Source organism: Syngnathus floridae, chromosome 1, assembly GCF_059516105.1.
Source record: "Syngnathus floridae isolate MCC-2025c chromosome 1, RoL_Sflo_1.0, whole genome shotgun sequence".
NCBI lineage: Eukaryota > Metazoa > Chordata > Actinopteri > Syngnathiformes > Syngnathidae > Syngnathus > Syngnathus floridae.
Genome location: NC_142413.1, coordinates 26,726,867 through 26,747,171, shown reverse-complemented (window position 1 = coordinate 26,747,171; position 20,305 = coordinate 26,726,867). Strand labels below are relative to the sequence as shown.

General features: G+C 43.3%; 1 protein-coding gene across 6 annotated transcripts in view; it reads left to right on the top strand.

Moving 5' to 3' along the window:
* uvssa (UV-stimulated scaffold protein A) overlaps positions 1–20,305 on the top strand; it is a 237,903-nt gene that overhangs the window by 183,534 nt on the left and 34,064 nt on the right. For all 6 annotated transcript variants that reach the window (XM_088391507.1, XM_088391482.1, XM_088391489.1 and 3 more), the window contains one exon: positions 2,726–2,846. In XM_088391507.1, the coding sequence (XP_088247633.1) occupies positions 2,726–2,846 (121 nt within the window). The remainder of the gene's footprint in view (positions 1–2,725; positions 2,847–20,305) is intronic.

The window sequence follows — 20,305 nt, the reverse complement described above, 5'->3', positions numbered from 1 at the left end:
CTAAAAGAGGAAAGGTAATCCACACAGAGGGGATCTCACTCCCAGAAGGAACAATAGCAGACATTGAGGACAGCTACAAATACCTTGGAATTCCACAGGCAAATGGCAACCTTGACGAGGAAACAAGGAAAGCAGCCACAGCCAAATACCTCCATCGAGTAAGGCAAGTCCTAAGAAGTCAGCTCAACGGCAAGAACAAGTCCCTAGCCATTAACAGCTACGCCCTACCAGTAATCAGATACCCTGCAGGAATCATACGGTGGCCAAAGGAGGATATACAGACCACAGATATCAAGACACGCAAGCTCCTAACCATGCATGGAGGGTTCCATCCCAAGTCCAGCACCCTGAGACTGTACACTAGCCGTAAAGAAGGAGGCCGAGGACTAGCGAGCGTGAGAGCCACTATCCAAGATGAAACATCCAAGATCCACAAGTACATCAGGGATAATGCCCCAACGGATCACGTTCTCAGTGAATGTCTCAGACAATGGGCATCAAAGGAAGATGAGGTGCTGGAGAGACCATCATGGGAGGACAAGCCCCTACATGGGATGTACCACCGAAACATAGCTGAAGTGGCTGATATCCAGAAATCCTACCAATGGCTAGAAAGAGCACAGAGGCACTGATCCTGGCTGCACAAGAACAGGCCTTGAGCACCAGAGCAATAGAGGCCCAAATCTACCACACCAGACAAGACCCCAGGTGCAGATTGTGCAAAGAAGGTCCTGAGACAATCCAGCACATAACTGCAGGGTGTAAGATGCTGGCAGGTAAAGCATACATGGAGCGCCATAACCAAGTAGCTGGAATAGTGTACAGGAACATCTGTGCAGAGTATGGACTGGAAGTCCCAAGATCCAAGTGGGAAACACCTTCAAAGGTGGTAGAGAATGACCAAGCCAAGATCCTCTGGGACTTCCAGATCCAGACAGACAGAATGGTAATGGCGAACCAACCGGACATTGTGGTGGTGGACAAAGAGCAGAGGAAAGCCGTTGTGGTTGACATAGCCATCCCAAATGATGGTAACATTAGGAAAAAGGAACATGAGAAACTTGAGAAATATCAAGGGCTCAGAGAAGAGCTGGAGAAGGCCTGGAGAGTGAAGACTTCAGTGGTACCTGTGGTCATTGGAGCACTAGGGGCAGTAACCCCCAAACTGGAGGAGTGGCTGAAACAGATCCCAGGAAAAACATCTGACATCTCAGTCCAGAAAACTGCAGTACTAGGAACAGCAAAGATACTGCGTAGAACCCTCAACCTCCCAGGCCTCTGGTAGAGGACCCGAGCTTGAAGGGAAAAAGAGACCACCCACGGGGGGTGAGGAGTTAACTATTATATATATATATATATATATATATATATATATATATATATATATATATATATATATATATATACACGTATGTCAACGTGAAAAAAAGTCCTCCCATTCCCTATGAAAGTGATACGTTTTTTTAAAATCTTTTTACTACGTCCAGCTGCCCTTTTTATACCCTTTCTTAAGTTTAAGAGAAAAAACAGGGACCAGTAGTGGCTAGGCGATCGACCGGTCGATTGCGATCGACGTATTGGGCACCCCTGGTCTATGTGTTCCCTGCAATTGGCTGGAAACTAGTTCAGGGTGTCCCCCGCCGACTGCCCAAAGTAAGCTTGGATAGACTCCACCCTCGTGCGGATAAGCAGTTCAGAAAATAAATGGATGGATAGATTAATCATTCAAAAATGACATCAAATTACCCCGCCTTTTTTCTCAACGTGAAATGTGTTCATGAAGTTCCACTTACGTAGTTGGTGCTGCCTCTGTCACCCATGTTTCACTGAGGAGAAGTCTCGATCATATGTCATATGAATTTCATTCATCATCCATGATTTGTTAACCGGTGATCGAATGTTAAATAGAAATAACCTTGTAGTGATAACCAGAGACAATTGCTTTTTCAGGGGTTGACAACCTATCCAAACTAGGTTAGTAGCAGTAGACTTAATTCTTTCATCTGAGAAACAGCTCCCAGACGTCAATAGGACGGTCAGAGTCAAATTCTGCAAACAATTCCCATAAACAATTTTTTGTTTGTTTGCTGCAGTGTGAAGCGGAGACTATACTATATTTTTTAACAACTATCTCTGTTCTGCCAATGTGGGTGGGAAAGACCTTCGTGCTCTATGCACAATCTGTAAATTGTAAAAACATACAGTTATAATTACCCCGAAATATTTTCTGTTTGTGTATTTGGTGAGGGGTGGCGGCAACTGAATTAAGGCTTGTTGGGTGACAGAGCGGTCCAGCAACTTGTAATGCCGTAACAGCAAGGCGCCTCAAATTTGAAAGTGCTCTATTCTAGAGCAGCAGCAGCGTGATGTCAGACAAGCACTTCCAATTACAATTCACAGCATAATTAAATTATCCCATTTTCTGCCGAGCCATTAGTTTTTCTCTGTTTCTCTGTTCCTTCACCATCTTAAAACGAGTCAAGTAGGGTCTTTGTTTTGCAACCATGAGATACATGTTGCCGAGGTGCAGTTTAACCCGTGTCAAAATCTCTGTTTTTACTGCTGATTGCTACGTCAGAAGCCAATATGTGCACACTGACAAACGGTAAATTTGAGTTGCTGACTTTTTCACACTGAATGAGTTTGAAAAGGGCTACAACTTAGGAATGTATGTTGTTTTCTATTTATTATTTGCACTAAAAACACATTTCCTTCTGTCATTAAGGCCTCATCAGTTGAAGAGGAGGATGATGATGATGATGATGATGATGATGATTGCAGTGATTTTATTGTGGTACCAGAAAAAGGATGCAAGTCACATCAAAATAATCTACAAATGGAAAATGGTTAGTTGAACACACACGTTAAACACACATAATTATTCTATCAAGTTTGCATGTCCTGATGCTTTCAAATCTCTGGCTGCACCATCACTTTTAAGGTCTATAGTTATAGTAGAGCCGTCAAATGCACCACAGATTGTACATTTAAGAAGCTGACCACATTTATCTAAAAAAATTTTTACCTTTAATCTCTCCCCAAAAAATAAAAAATTGAAATTGAACTGCTACAATGCATAATGTCACACAAGATAAAATCTTCAGCAACAGTGCTAAGCATGTGAATAAAGAGTTCCAGATCTGCAGCCTGTGGACCTCAGGCTTCCTAGACTAGTTTGGAAAAGTATCAAATTTGGATTCATACATTTCCATGTCTGAAAAAGTATGGAAATTGAACTATTAAAAAAAATATAAATATTCATGTTTTCAAGACTCTTTACAACAGCTCTATTTTCCAAAACAAAAACATATGAAGCTTTAAAGAAATATATTGATTTCTCCATGCTTTTTCAAGCCACTTCAACTACTGCACAATGTTTGTGTGACACAGTATCATGATACGGTCTTGGTGAATATTGGATTCTGCTTGGCTCATATAATTACATCAGTAATATTACATCAACTGATAATTCAAATAACAAAATGGACAATTAAAAAGTAACTTCATGACAAAAAACTGACAAATACATACCAAGTCCTTCACATGGTTGTTTTTAACACTAGGACGACCAGCAGTTTCACACTGCTCCTTTTTCTACCAAGCGTGGCAAAATGGCAGCGTGGTGGGGTACTTTACATATCATTAGGCCTCCTTTCCTTATGTACATGTGTACATTACATGCGGTAAATAAGGATGGGCGTGGGGGGTTAAAGCAAAGATGCCAAAGGTTTACAGCACACAGCAAGCTTTGGACAGGATGTGTGTTTCCGATGGAGTAGAAATAACTCTTGTGCGGAGTTCTGATTCTGGTAAAATTTACTGAATTTCCTATTTTCATATATAATTCGAATAGTATCTTTGTCAATTGCACATTATTTCGACATGTCACAAATCAAATCGCAAACATAGGGTCACCTTGTAGATGAGGAGACTTGATGACAGCCAAGGAGGTGTATAAGGAAAACTTTCAGCAGCAACAACCTGCACCTGACACAGGTTAAAGGGCATTGTGCCAGGTTAAGTGTTGCTGCAAGGATAACCATGCCACTAAGCATTGTGTTTATTACAACAAAGTCAAAGTCAAAGTCAGCTTTATTGTCAATTTCTCCACATGCCAAAGACACACAAAGAAACCGAAATTTCGTTCCCCCCTATCCCACGGTGACAAGACATGGCTCACAACAGACAAACAAGTAAACAAGTATAACAAAAGCGTGCTGAATAAATAATGAATAAATAACACAACAATAAATAAATAAATAAATAAATAAATAAATAAATAAGAGGAGCAGGAAAAAAAAAGGAGCAAGTGCGCGTACAGCAGACATTCCCGAAAATAGCGCAACAGTGCCGCACGCTACGCAGAAGGGGGTAGCGAGTTCAGGGCCCTAACAGCCTGGAGAAAAAAGCTGTTGGCGAGTCTGGTGGTGCGGGAGCGCAGGCTCCTGTACCTCTTCCCAGAGGGCAGAAGGTCAAACAAAGAGTGAGCCGGGTGACTCACATCTCTGGCAATCGAGGTTGCCTTGCGGGCGAGATGGGAGGTGTAAATGTCCTTCAGGGAGGGGAGCGAAGCACCAATAATCTTACCAGCCGTATTCACTATGCGCTGCAGGGCCTTCAAGTTCTGTTCAGTGCAGTTACCACCCCAGACAGCGATGCAACTGATGAGGACGCTCTCAATGGTGCCACGGTAGAATGTAGACAGGACTGCCTGATGAGCACATGCACGCCTGAGCTTCCGCAGGAAGTACAGGCGGCGCTGAGCTTTCTTTGCCAGTGACGAGGTGTTAGCGGACCAGGAGAGGTCCTCACTGATGTGCACCCCCAGGAACTTGGTGCAGCTCACCCTCTCCACCACAGCACCGTCGATGATCAGCGGCAGGTGTGTTGTGTGACCCTTCCGGAACTCAACAATGATTTCCTTGGTCTTATTGACGTTCAGCAGGAGGTTGTTGTCCCTGCACCACGTGGTCAGAAGGTCAACTTCCGACCTGTACCGAGTCTCGTCGCCCTTCGTGATGAGACCCACCAGAGTCGTGTCGTCAGCAAACTTCACTATGCGGTTGTCGCTGTAGGTCGCAATGCAGTCATGCGTCAGCAGGGTGAAGAGCAATGGACTGAGCACGCAGCCCTGGGGGGCCCCCGTGCTCAGCGTGATGCTGGCGGAGATTTTGTCGCCAACACGTACCACCTGAGGCCTCTGACAGAGGAAGTCCAGTACCCAGTTGCAGAGGGAGGTACTGAGGCCCAGCTCGTCGAGTTTGCAGATGAGACGCTGCGGCACAATGGTGTTGAAGGCAGAGCTGAAGTCCACAAACAGCAACCTCACATATGAGTCCTTTCTCTCCAGGTGGGTGAGGGCCGAGGGGAGGGCAGAGCAGATGGCATCCTCAGAGGACCGCTTGGCACGGTACGCAAACTGGAAAGGGTCAATGGTGGGGGGGAGAACGGACTTGATGTGCTCCATGACCAGCCGCTCAAAGCACTTCATGATGATGGGCGTCAGTGTCACAGGGCGGTAGTCATTGAAGCAGGACGGTGCAGGTTTCTTCGGCACAGGTACGATGGTGGCAGCCTTGAAACACGAGGGGACGATGGCCTGCTGCAGGGAAACGTTAAAGATGTCCGTGAAGACACCCGACAGCTCCCCAGCGCAGTCCTTCAGCGCTCGACCCGGGATGTTGTCAGGGCCCGCCGCCTTACGGGTGTCAATAGCGGCAAGCGCCCTCCTCACACCGTCGGCAGAGAGGCGCAGGGGCTGCTCGTGTGGGGGGGGAGCGGTCTTCAGCGGGCAAGTGCTGTTCTGGGCGTCGAAGCGAGCAAAGAAGCGGTTCAGATCGTTCAGCAGCCGGACGTCGCCCTCACAGCTCCTCGGCGCGGGCTTGTAGTCCGTGATGGTCTGAATGCCCCGCCAAAGGCTACGTGCGTCCTTGCTGTCCTTGAAGTGGGTGGAGACCTTGCACGAGAACGCCTTCTTCGCTTCCTTGATGCCTCGGGACAGGTCGGCCCTCGCTGTCCTCAAGCCAGCCTCATCCCCCGCTCTGAAAGCCTTGTCCCTGGCCCTCAACAGTCCGAGGACAGCCCCCGTCAGCCACGGCTTCCAGCTCGCGCGAGTGACGACGGATTTCGAGCAAGTCACATCATCGATGCACTTCGTGATGTAAGAGGTAACAGTGTCAGTATACTCCTCTATGTCCGTCCAATCGTTGTAGGTGGCTGCCTGCTTAAACAAGTCCCAGTCAGTGGAGTCGAAGCAGTCACGAAGTGCATCGGAGGCACCCTCAGGCCACACACGAACCTGCCTCCGAACCGGCCTGGATGCCTTTACCAATTGTCTGTATGCGGGCAGAACAAGTTTATTTGTTGAAATTACAAAAAGGAGATTTTTTGGGAGTGCCATATGTGTTCAGACAATCTGTAAGCAATGTCACGCACTACTGCACTGTGCATATGACAAAGCAATACGACAATAACATTTTGTGTTTATTGTAACAAGTTCACATGTGGCAAATGCATAACGGAATGATGTGGGAGTAACAGATGTGTTCAGACAAACTACCGTAATTTCCAGACTATAAACCGCGACTTTTTTCCAAAATTTTGAACCCTGCGGCTTATAGTCAGGTGCGGCTTATATAAGATGTTTTTCGTGATTTTCGTGATGACTTGATCACTTTTATACACTCGTAAAAAGGCTGTGGACCACTGTTATCTTGAAGAAAAAAACAACAACTAAAATACTATTTTGAAACACTACTATGGCTGCTGCGTATTCTGGCTGTGTTGCTTGTGACTATTATGAGCTTTAGTAGGAATGCACGCTAGGTGACCTGCGTCAATGGGCTCTAAACCCTTTCTCTTACTCTGCCATGTGATTCAGAGATTACACAAAGCAGTGCACACTTCCGTGTTGCTGCGGTACTACTGCTGCGTCACAGGCAATGTTTAGAAAGACATGTTAAAGTATGTTATTAAAACTTTAAAAAGGCTTTCTGTGTACTGTCTTTCTTTGTAAAAAACTCGTGTGCACGTGCAGCTTACAGTCCGGTGTGACTTCTGTAAGAAAAAAACTAAAATATCCCCGAATTTTAGCTGGTGCGGTTTATAGTCCGGTGCGGCTTATAGTCCGGCAATTACGGTAAATCAAATGTCACCCGGTAACAATAGGAATAATAATATAGAAATAAAAAAAACATTAGCATAATAAAGGAATAGTAGTACAAATATAATTCCAAATATTATGGGGATGTATTTATGGCCAAAGACTGATAATGACCATTTTTTTAAATTGTACTTACTAAACATCATTTTTTTGAGTGCTGACAAGTGTAACTGAAACAATTTTTTTACTTTTATTTAGGAAAAAACAGCAACCATCTTGATACCCTGTCACAATTGTTTTGTCACAATCCACAGTTATTGAAGATTTGACAGCAAGTACAGTGTTGCCAGCCTAATGGCTTACATCTGCTGCTCTATTACCAAAACAAATTTAATGCAATAACTGGGAATTTTCTTGAAGAATATGAAACTAGAAAAATGTTTTTGCTGTAGTACTGAATAGAATGTAGATTCTCTTTGAAACTTATGGAATTGGATTTACCCTTCAACGTCCCGCCCTGAGAGGTTGCCACAGGAAAGAAATAGTTTGACTCCAAAATGTAGGAAATTGTGAATTGGAATTCAAAAAGCTTTATTGTCTGAAAAGAAACAGAATTTATATTTTGGTATGCTCCACAAGTCACAATCGCACACATAATAAAAAAGCACATACATAACAAACATATAAAGATCTCAATAAATAGTAAGTGTAGCTAAAAATGCAGTTTGTTTAAAACAGTTACATCAGAAGGAACAAATACATTTTGTAGACATTTTTCCTGGCACAAGGGACCCTGTCTCGATGTCCTGATGGAAGGAGCTGGAAGGATTTGAGGCGAGTAATCCCATCTCCCAGATGAGCTGCGCATTCCTTCAGCACCTTGCCCCCCCCCCCCCCCCCCCCCCCCCCCCCCCCACAGCCATCTGGACCACAGGATTTAGATCTATCTATGCGGCCTAATATGGATAATACCCTCTGCTTGTCAACTTTGACTGATGGACAGCTGTTGGTGTTGGGAGTCCAGGTGTTTTTGGATTGGGGCTTAGCAAACCTGCCATAAAAAGCATTCAGTTTTGCAAAGAAAGCAGGAGAGCACTGAATAAGAGTTTTTGTCTGAGGTAAGGGTCTTCCACGTTGTTGCAGTCAGGTTTAAAAGGCAATCAGGGAGTAAAAACTCCGTGGTCCACAGTCGTTGTCAGACATAATCCTTACAGTTATGACTCAGCTTGTGTTTACTCAAAAACATTCCTTTGTTTTGTTCCATTCATATTTTATTTTTCCAAGTGACATTAATATAGGCAGTTAGTGCACTTTGAAGTCTACAGTTATCTGTATTAATGGACTTTGCGTCACCAATCGTCTTCCCCTCCATATCGGTTCAAACCTACACGTCTTTTGTTAACCAATGATAATTGTACTGTTGGAAAATTTAGTATGAGCAGGAGAACGCCATTCACCCTCCATGTCACACCACCAATGTACTTAATGCATTGTCATTTTTGTTCTATTAAGGAAGGTGCACACTGACACAAAAATCAAGCTTACACAAAAAGAGTTGAATTTTATCAGATCCAATTTGTGTTCAGAAAAGAGTTACAATCAGCGCTGCCTTTCAATCTCGCATCATTTCCACCACCACTCAGGCAGAGATCAGAAAAGTGGATGCTAATTCAGGCGGTCCTTACAATATATAACTATGCCTACTTTTAGTACAATTCTAAGAAGGTGGGAGCTATTGGTCTTCTTGTCCTTTTTCGTAAACTTTGCGCTATGATCATTCTGCCTGTCTCTTGGATAGCGTTAACTCCTGCAAACATCATTCGAACAGCCTCTTTCAACATTGATTACAATAACCTTATTTGTTAGTCCCAAAATGGTTCATGCGTTCTCCCCTACTGATTATGAACTCAATATTGATGCCTTGTAGTTTTGTTCTATCTCAACATAATCGGAGCTACTTTTCCTTGCTGCCCATTTTTTTGTATGAAACATTACCCCCTACTTCAGATTGTCGTTGTGCAACAATGTTTAAGAATCTCTATTGCAAGCCATTGAACACTGTGTTTCACTAGTGTTTAAAGATTATTCAGAACACATATTCATGTATATAAATCTGAATACTTGGGAGTTAAACTAATTAGTGCATACGACCATATGCATTTATTGTTTTCTAGCTAATCTGACTTTTTTGAACTCACATCTACAGTACACCTGGTCGAGCTATAACTCTGATATATAAGCATCTGATTAGGTGAAGAAGTCTGGAAATTAGCATTAATATCAATATAAAATGTAAAAAGTATTGAATTTTGAAATTTCACGTGTGGGAACTCTGGGACAAGCATGTTCATGAAAAATAATCACACCCTCTGCTGTCTCTACCACCTGGAGCAGCATTCTGGAGGGGTGAAAGGAATGTGTGTTCTTCCCGAGTTCACACACATAAAAGGTTCCAGGTCTGATTTACATTAGTTAAAAACAAACCTCCAGCGCACCCACCCCATCGCCAGCTGTCCCACAAAAAACAAGACCGGGAAATACGCTGAAACACACACGCACGCACGCACGCACGCGCGCACACGCACACACACACACACACACACACACACACACACACACACACACACACACACACACACACACACACACACACACACACACATCAGTAATCAAAAATGAAAACAACCAGACTGAGAAGCCTAAAGAGACCTGAAGCTCTACACAGGGCATCCAGGGGACGAATGCACCACCTTAAGGAGCCATTTACAGCAGGACTGTACCATCAGCCGCTGCCGGAGGCCATCACCACGGAGTCCCCAATCCAGCAGCATTACAAGTACTTGCATCAATTGCAGTTGAGGACCCTGTGTGTTAAAGCCACAACCACGTCTCAGAGCAGCACCCGCCCCAGAAGGCTTCCTTTGAGGAAACACTGAGGAAAGTGAATGAAGTGAAAGTGAACAATATTTCAAAAGCCCAAAATTATTTGTCAGTAGAAATACTAGAAAGTAAAATAAACATCCTAAACCATGAATGCTTAAGTAAAACCAGGGGTCGGCAACCCTTTCTACTCAAAGAGCCATTTGGGACCGCCCCCCCAATGAAAAGAAAGCACCCGGAGCCACAACCCATTTTGACATCATTATATATATTATGCATGTATATATTATGCTATGTACAAAAAACTATCGCATTTATGAAAATGAAATCAACAAACTGCTGCAGAGAACACTGAATTTTATTTCTGCATGTAACAAAAAGTGTTTTACACTTGGTTGATGCTTAATTTCAAATAAAATACCCGGTGTCTATTTGAGTCCTCGTATTTAAGAAATAAAAATCCAAACTTATCCAACCCACTGAACAAAAAATGCAAACAGCCTGCAGTCACCTGTCCTCTTATTTATGAGATAAAAATCCAAAATTATCCAAATATTATCCACCAGCACTGAACGAACAATGCAAACCAAAAAAATGCGCAGTCTGCTTCTGTCCCATCGCGTGTACTGGAGTGTGCAGCCAGTTGTCCTCCTGAATTAAAAAAAAAAGGACTACTTCACTTAATATATACCGTAATTTCCGGACTATAAGTCGCATTTTTTTTTTCATAGTTTGGGTGGGGGGGGCGATTTATACTCAGGAGCGACATATATGTTTTTTTTTCAAAAATTTTTACTTGATCATTAAGACATCACTTAAAAGTATAGTTGACCACTTCCCATGTTATTTTTAGTATAGTTGATCACATGCTTTTATATCTTTATCTTGAACATATTCAAAACATAAAAAATAGAGAAAACATCAAATAAAGCAATTAACACTTTAAAGCACCATATCCAAGTCCACTGTCTGCTGTATGTACACTTGCTCCATATCTTTATCTTGAACATATTCAAAACATAAAAAATAGAGAAAACATCAAATAAAGCAATTAACACTTTAAAGCGCCATATCCAAGTCCACTGTCTGCTGTATGTACACTTGCTCCATTTTTGCTCCTCTTATATTTATTATTATTATTTATTATTATTTGTTTATTTATCATTTATTCAACACTCTTATTTATTCATTGTTTGTGCCTTCTTGTTTTTTTTTTGTGTTGCTTGTATGCATATGTGTACTATGTCACAGAGGGATAGTGAGAACGTAATTTCAATCTCTTTGTGTGTCTTGGTATATGAAAAAAAATCGACAATAAAGCAGACTTTGACTTTGATAAAACAACTGTTAGAGATTTGCTCACTCCAACTTATTTCGCAAGAACCACACGAGAGACAAGCAAGTTCTTTTAGACACCTGCAGGTGGAGAGCTCACACGTTGACGGAGTGAACTCTGAAGCTCTCCCAACTGCAAGGACATATTTATTAAGAGAAAGAGTGGGGGCAAGAGTAGACTGAATAGGAAGCCCTTGTGCTCTAGTCTAAACATATCAGGGGGTGTTTTACGACCTTGTATAGAATGGGATTCATTACCGGTTGCATTCCAACATAATCATACGATAAGGATACTCTGTAAAACCCTAACATTTCCCTCCTGTTTTATCATATGATTATGCCACCCCAAACAACGAAGACAAGTAAAAAAAAAAAAACATATATATATGTATATAATAAAGAAAGAAGAATAGTAAAAAATATATATAAAACACCAAACAATGATAGCAACACTTTCCAGTGAAGATGAGGCATTACCTTAATACCCCAGATCAAACTTATTGTGTAAGCGAAAAACCTGCCGGCCAGATGTTATTAGCAGGAAAATTCTTACACGGCCCCATTGCCACAGGCGACCAGAATGTTAACAACAACAAAAAAAATAAAATAAAAAGAAACACAGAAACAGTACATCATTGTATCCATCACTTGCGAAGCATTTTCGATGGTCAAATCATCAAGTTTCTGTGAAACATGCTCAACAGAACAGCATCTACGCAATCCGTGTTTCATTATCATCATCACATCCGTCATCTCTAAGAAGTTGTATATGGACCTGGGCTACAGTAGAAGACACAAACCTCGTCACAGCAGACTTCAAACATGGGATAACGCAGGTTGTAAACAAGCACAACACCACCAGCACAACAAGCACAGGAGACAGCAATTTCAAAAGCAGTTGCCACCAGCTGCCAGAGAACAGCCATGAAAAGAAATCAAACTGATGTGGGACCTTGTCATTAGACATGGCCTGCTGTAAGTTCTTCAGTGAATTCATGGCGTCGTTGATGTGGGTGTCATTTTCTCCTGGTATGTATGTGCAACAGGAAGTCCCAATGATGTGGCACACACCACCTTGTGCTGCCGTCAACAAGTCCAGAACCATCCTGTTTTGCAAGACCATCAGTCTAATAGCCTGAATCTCTCTATTTTGTCCATCGTTGATTTGCAGTGAGAGATTCACAAAGGATTGAAAACGATAGTTCAGTGTCTCGATGAAGAGCGACAGTTTCCCAACCCCAATCTGAGGAAAGAGCGCGAGGACAACTTTGTCACCGACGGACCATATTTTATGGTCGTCTGGAACGTTTGCACCCCAGACAGGGTCATGAGGGTCAAAGGTTGCAACTGCCCTGCGTCGACGTCCAGAAGAGTTATGTGCTTCTGTCAGCTGGTGATGTCGTATCCTGTAGGTGTGGTCCGTCACCCACACTGGTGCACACACTCCTGTCCAGTTGGCGGGCAGCATCGGATAAACCTTGTGACCACAAAGCCACCAGCCATTCTGTATGAAGTATGTTCCATTCGATGGTGTAGCCATGTTGGTTGGAGAGCCCTCACCACCTGAAATGGCTCTCTTATCTTGACACTCATCGGTGATGTCCAGAGCTCCCATCCAGTTTCCTCCTGGAGAGCAGTCGTCGTTAATGCAGACGTGGGTCTTGTTACCTTGGATGTAACATGTGTAATTCACTCCAGCTGGTCTCTCTGTGTAGGCCACTTGTGGTATTGTTCGTCCTTTAACAGTCACATTGAGATTTGTCCAGAATAGCTGATCACAGGCACCGTCAGTAAGTCCAGGGCGGTAAGGGTCGGCGTCCTTGACTGTGACAGCACGGTGCTGATATCCAACTCCTCCCATGGATGCCATACATTTTGCTTCAGTGACATTCATTGCTCTGGCCTCCAAGCGAACTTGCGTGGAGGAAGGGGGGAGTTTCGAACACACATAGCACCCCTCCTGTGTGTGAGCTCTCACAGTGAACTTGACATACCGGTACCAAGTGTTGGTTTCCTATGGGTTTCTGGGGTCCCATGACCAGTCCTCAAAGTTCTCATCATGTGACCATCGTTTACCACGGGCAACATTGTCATTTGGTCTGTTCAGATGAGTCAATAGACCATAGCACGCTCCAACCACAACGCAGCAGAGGATCCATCTGGCATATGGAGCCCCGTTGCTACTAGGATGGCAGAGACACCGGGACATCCCCTCGCCTAGCGGAGTGGGGATCGATGGATTCTTCACCAACATTGAGACGCCTCACCCCAAACGATGGGGCCCCTTTGTAGTTAGCCTTCCCCACCACTCCGAATTAGGGGTCCAGCACTCTCTGCAACTTGCAGTGGCTGAGGTGAATCCAACTGGGCCGTTGAGAAATTTTAACCGCCGTGGGAGTAGCAAGCAAAACTTGAAACGGTCCCTCCCACCGTGGGCTGGCCCAGTTCTTTCTTTTGATGACCTTGATGTAGACCCAGTCTCCTGGATTGATGGGGTTGTCCACCTGTGAGGGGGAGAGACCAGGCGGCAGTAAATTTGCATTTGACACATCTTTCAGTTTGAGCGTCCTGATTAGATAATCTGCCAAGGTCTGTTCTTCGTCTGCTTTTTGCAAATCTGCAGGGAACACTGGTAGTCTGTATGGTCTCCCATGTATGATTTCAAAAGGTGTTAGTCCTTCTGAAGTGGGAGTAATTCTCATATAGAGCTTCACTAAGTCGAGGCACTCTGGCCAAGGTCTGCCCGTTGTTTCCATGCATTTTTTCAACCTGCTTTTGATGCTAAAGTTTGCCCGTTCAACCAGGCCTGCGCTCGAAGGATGCCAAGCACAGTGGTTTTTTAACGTTATTCCAAGGTGTACAGCCATGTTCTGCACAACTTGGTTCACAAAGTGTGGACCATTGTCACTGTAAATGGTTTGGGGGATGCCATGAGTTGGTATGATGGTTTTGCAGATGGCTTTTGCCACTGTTAAGGCATCTGCGCGTTTAGATGGAACTATTTCCACCCATTTGGAAAATGCATCAATCATCACTAGGCAGTATTTGTGAGGTCCACTTTGTGTGAGTTCAATAAAATCCATATGCATGATTTGAAATGGATAAGAGGGTTTTGGAAATGAGCCTCTCTTGGGTCTCATGTTTCCTTGTGGATTATGTTTCACACAAACAGGACATGCTTTACAACTTTAAGTAAGCATCTAAACCAAAGGTAGTGAATTGTTGATCTATGATGGTCTTCATCCCTCCTGTCGACACATGGCAAGGCCCATGTGTCGCAAGCGCTGCTGCCTTAAAAAGTGATTTTGGTAAAACAGGTTTGTCATTGATGCGGTGGATATTATCTGTATCCACTATTGCACCTTTTTTCGTCCACATCCGTTTCTCCACCATTGGAGCATTGCCCTGCATATCTGTCAGCACAGTCTTATCTATGAGTTGTGTGTCCTCTGAACTCATTAAAAAAAATTCATGGCCATGTCTCCCTGCAGCTGCTTCTTTTGCAATTTTGTCTGCTAATCTGTTTCCATTTGAGACTTCATCTCTGCCTGTGGTGTGAGCAGCACATTTACACACAGCTAGTTTAGCAGGTAAAAGAATGGCCTGCAACAAGTCTTTTAACAAGGAGGCATGGGTAACCGGCTTACCGGTTGATGTTGTCATCCCTCTGCGCTCCCATTGTTTCGCAAAATAGAACAGAGTAGAAAATGCATACTGACTGTCTGTGTATACAGTGACTTCCTTATCTTCCGCTAATTGACAATCTCTTGTTAGTGCAATTAGCTGGCCCAGCGAAGAATTTCCTTCCCAGGTCTTTCTTTACCAGGTCCGGCTAGTGGACGCTGGCCCGTCGACGGTGTACAGCGTGTCGTCCTCCGTCAGCCAGATGATGGGTATGAGAGGTCCCGGGTTTCGGCACCAAAATGTTAGAGATTTGCTCACTCCAACTTATTTCGCAAGAACCACACGAGAGACAAGCAAGTTCTTTTAGACACCTGCAGGTGGAGAGCTCACACGTTGACGGAGTGAACTCTGAAGCTCTCCCAACTGCAAGGACATATTTATTAAGAGAAAGAGTGGGGGCAAGAGTAGACTAAATAGGAAGCCCTTGTGCTCTAGTCAAAACATATCAGGGGGTGTTTTACGACCTTGTATAGAATGGGATTCATTACCGGTTGCATTCCAACATAATCATACGATAAGGTTACTCTGTAAAACCCTAACAGCAACCAAATAAACAAAACAAAAAACTACATCTGAAAAAAATTATATTTTCAGACGAAACTGGATGAGGGCGCTCTAAATTTCACCGTTGGCCGTGACTCATCAACTGGGTGGGCTTAAGAAAAATGGCACCAAAAAGAAACTCATATTTTGCAGGTTGAAAACTTCAAGTGGTAAAATATGCAGCTGAAAACAGTAATCGAGCAGCAGAACCGTGATGTCCAAAGGGATTACTATTTCAAGTGACGTCAGTGGCACGGCGCGGCGGTTGTTTGCATAAAGGACAAACGTACACACGAAACTGACTACCGGCATAATTAGCGATGATCATTTCTAAGTGACACGGAGAACAGTTTGAAGGAAAAAAGGATTTGGAGTGACATAGAAGGTTTGAAAAACTATTATGGCTTTTACGCACGCCCGGTCCTACTCTACTGAGTCGGGGGCCGGCGCTCGGCCGAGTGGCTGTCTGCGAACGGCGCATGGGGCTCGGACATGGCCATTACGCACGCCCGGTTCTATGCCATGGAGTTCTCGTGTCTGGAAGTCCACGCCGCCACGCGCTTGGAAGTTTGTTTTGTTTAATAAAGAGCCGTTTACCAAACCCACGTCTATCCTTGTACTTTGTTAACGCTACAATATAGTTATATACTAGATCTGTGGAATAAAGACGAGGCTGACGTCAGGGCGCACGCGCGGCGATGTTGACAAAGGACGAGGAATTTGATCGATGGATTTAATGGATTTAAAGTGCACAGATGGTTATATAATATTATTGCTTATATTATAGTTATTTGAAATATAGTTTATCTATCGTTATATGAGCCTGTGGAATATTTTGAAGTGCAAGCGCCCTCAGCCGCGCGCACCCATTGTTGACAAAGAACGATAGATGAATTTAATGAATTGGAGTGACACCGATGATTTTATAAACGTGTTATTCATGTAATCATTTTCTTTAACAACTCTATATGCTACGTCAGGCCCATTCTCAGCTCTCCGTTTGTGTTTGTCACGTTAGCATACCTATCGTTTAGCCTGTTGCTATTGTATTGAACGATCGATGGATTTAATGAATTGGAGTGACACCGATGGTTTTATAAACATGTTATTTATGTAATAGTTGTCCTAAATCACTCTATATGTTACGTCAGGCCCTATCTCAGCTCCTCGTTTGTGTTTGTCACGTTAGCATACCTATCATTTAGCCTGTTGCTATCGCATCGATCGATCAATGGATTTAATGAATTGGAGTGACACCGATGGTTTTATAAACACGTTATTCATGTAATAGTTGTCCTTAATCACTTGATATGTTACGTCAGGCCCGTTCTCAGCTCTTTGTTTGTGTTTGTCACGTTAGTATACCTATCGTTTAGCCTGTTGTTGCTATTGTGTAGCCTGTGGGGTTTTGTCGAGTAAATCGCCCCCCAAAATGCGACTTATACTCCGGAGCGACTTATGTATGTTTTTTTTTTCGCTTTTTGGGGCATTTTATGGCTGGTGCGACTTATACTCCGGAGCGACTTATAGTCCGGAAAATACGGTAGTAGTTATGTATTAATGTCTATTTTATATTTCACATACACACATGCACGCACGTATGCACGCACACACACGTGAGGGACGCCAGGAATTCGAATGTCGCACATTGGCGGATGTGACGCATATTTTGGGCGGTAAAAATATTAAAAACGTTTAATTTTAATGTTACAAGTTTACCATAATCTTCAAATTCAGAATTATATTTTAAAATGAACAAACTAAAATAAAATTAATTTTTTAATAAAATACTCATTATTTTCCAAAGTCACAGGGAGCCACAACAGAAGGATGAAAGAGCCACATGTGGCTCCGCAGCCATGGGTTGCCGACCTATGAGTAAAACTAACATAATAGATACAGAAGGGGGACTATAAATAAAGCAGAATGAGTTAAATTGAAAGACATTTAAAATAACACATAACAAAGGTTGATGACAACATAAATGTATTACCGTATTTGCCGGTGTATAAGTCGACTCTGTGTATAAGTCGACCCCCTAAAATTCGACGGAAATTTACGATTTTATGATATATCCTTTGTATAAGTCGAGCTCAATTGTTGCATTATATTAAACTTCAAAATTCAATCAGAAATATGCGAAATTTATTGATGAAATGTGTTCAAATTCGCGAGTTTGTAGCAAGCGATCTATACGCCATTTTAAATATTATTTACTTCATGACCCTGTGATATTACGCGGCGAGAGAGACTAACAACAATGAACACTCTTAGAAACTGGTTTATTTTTAGTTAAGAAACAACAAATTATTATTATAAAGTGATTGCCGGTACATAGAGTTCAAAATTTCGCTATTTCCGAAAAGCTCGTTCCATTCGTTTTCGTTTAGTTTGTCGTCATAAAGGGCATCTTCTTGGTCTTCTCTATCCTCATTTTCCTCCTCCTCTTCCCAGATAAGGTCGTCTTCTGTCCCATCGAGAGCGTTTGGCGAATATTTTCTAAGTGCCAACGGGTCTTGCGCCATAAAGAGTCCGCCTCGGCTGGTTCCCCATGTCGGCCAGAACAAGTAAAAATTCGGCCTTTTCCCCTGGAAGTCTGGCCAAGTTTGGCGAATATTTTCTATGTGCCAACGACTCAACCGCCGTAAAGTGTCTGCCTCGGCTGGTTCTCCATGTCGGCCACCACAAGTGAAAATTCGGCCTCTCCCCCTGGAAGTCTGGACAAGTTTGGCAAATATTTTCAAAGTGCGAACGACTCAACCGCCGTAAAGTGTCCGCCTCGGCTGGTTCCCCATGTCGGCCACCACAAGTGAAAATTCGGCCTCTTCCCCTGTAAGTCTGGCCAAGTTTGGCAAATATTTTCAAAGTACGAACGACTCTACCGCCGTAATGTGTCCGCCTCGGCTGGTTCCCCGTGTCGGCCACCACAAGTGAAAATTCGGCCTCTTCCCCTGGAAATCCGGCCAAGTTTGGCGAATATTTTCTAAGTGCCAACGACTCAACCGCCGTAAAGTGTCCGCCTCGGCTGGTTCCTCCGGTCGGCCAGAACAAGTGAAAATTCGGCCTCTTCCCCTGGAAGTCTGGTCAAGTTTGGCGAATATTTTCTAAGTGCCAACGACATTCATTTAGACATGGCGATTGAATGTTTACGTACCGGTAGTTATTGTTGTTGCTTGACGCGCGATGACTCGCACATTCGCTCAATACCCAGTACTTCCCCCTAGCAGTCATCGTTGCTGCCTGGCTTTCGATGTCCGTTATTGAGGTGAGAATATTTGAAATTGTTGCAACGAACGTTTTATAATGATTCAGTTTCTCGCTGTTTGATGAGCCTGACGGACGCACACCCACGCACAATGAGATGCATGAGAAACGGCCTTGGTTACCATCACATTTGAAGCGATGAATACGAAGTTAAATTTTATGACTCGGTGTATAAGTCGAGGTCGATTTTTTTCGGTCGATTTTGGATCGAAAAATGTCGACTAAAACACCGGCAAAGTGAATGTACAGTAAATACATTTCAATTAAAAGCTAAATTGAAAAGCTATGTCTTGAGCGGGTTCTTAAAAACATGAACATTTTCTGCAGCCCTGAGGTTCTCCGGCATGCTAGTCCACAAACGGCAGGCTAGTAAAACTAAAACAATGCCTCGCCATGAGTGTGTGTCCTGACTTTTGGGATGATTAAAATGCGGTGGGAGATGGCAGCAATCACCTTTTGTGGGCGGAGCAATCCTGCCTGGGGCCGGCCCGCCGTGCTGCCTCGGTTGACATCTAGCTTTTTCACTGCTTTTTCTTTTTTTTATTAGCACTATTTGAAATCTTTGTCCAGATTTCAGCAAAAATCATCTTTATTTGAATGTAATAGGCATGACCACACCATCACCTTTCTGCATTTGCCACATGTGTACTTTATAGTAAGAAACACAGCACATAGTGGTTTAATTGTTCCTGTACTCATAGTTACCTAGTGAATTGTCCTTTCCCTTTGCCAGGTGTGGGAGGCTGGCAAAGGAACCTTATTTGCCTTCTTATATGTATATACAGTAAATTGAGTAGGGTAGAGTGGGGTAATTTGTGCCAAGGGGCAAGTAGTTCCACCCCTGTTTTCCAGAAAACCATAGAAGAAGTTGGTCACGTGACCACCTATTTTTGAAGGGGCATCCATTTCACTCATCCTGCAGAGAAGGGAGATGCGTGGCTTGAGAGGTAAGCACATTTAAGTTAAAAAAATGTTTTTGCCCTCGAAAATAAAATTTCTATGATTAAGGTTTTTTTTAATTGCTGTGTTTGAACAATTATAAACAACTTTGAAAACAGTTCACACATGTTTTAGTGCTTTAGTAAGCCATACAGTAAGTCCATACATTTCGCATGATGCTTGCTCAAAACAGCAGGGGGATGCATTTTTTTCAAAATGGTGGGTCTGGGGTAATTTGTGCCAAAGGGCCTGGGGTAAAGTGTGCCACTGGCAGAAGATAAAAAGGCTGAACAGGAAAATAAAAAGAATGAAAGAGAGAAGAAAAGGGCTATGAAAGCTGCAAATCAAAACAAAAAGAAGAAGAAAATGACCGTGTGCAGTAGCTCAGAAGAAAATTCCACCACCAATGACGAGGCAGAAGATGGCTTGGAGAAGATGCGCAGCAGAGAAAAGAAACAGGCTGAAAAGAAGAAAAGGAGTGGGAATAAGAAGGGGAGCCTGAAAGGGTCAAAGCAAAACAAATCCAAAAAGAAAGTGCTCCCCAGTAGGTCAGAAGAG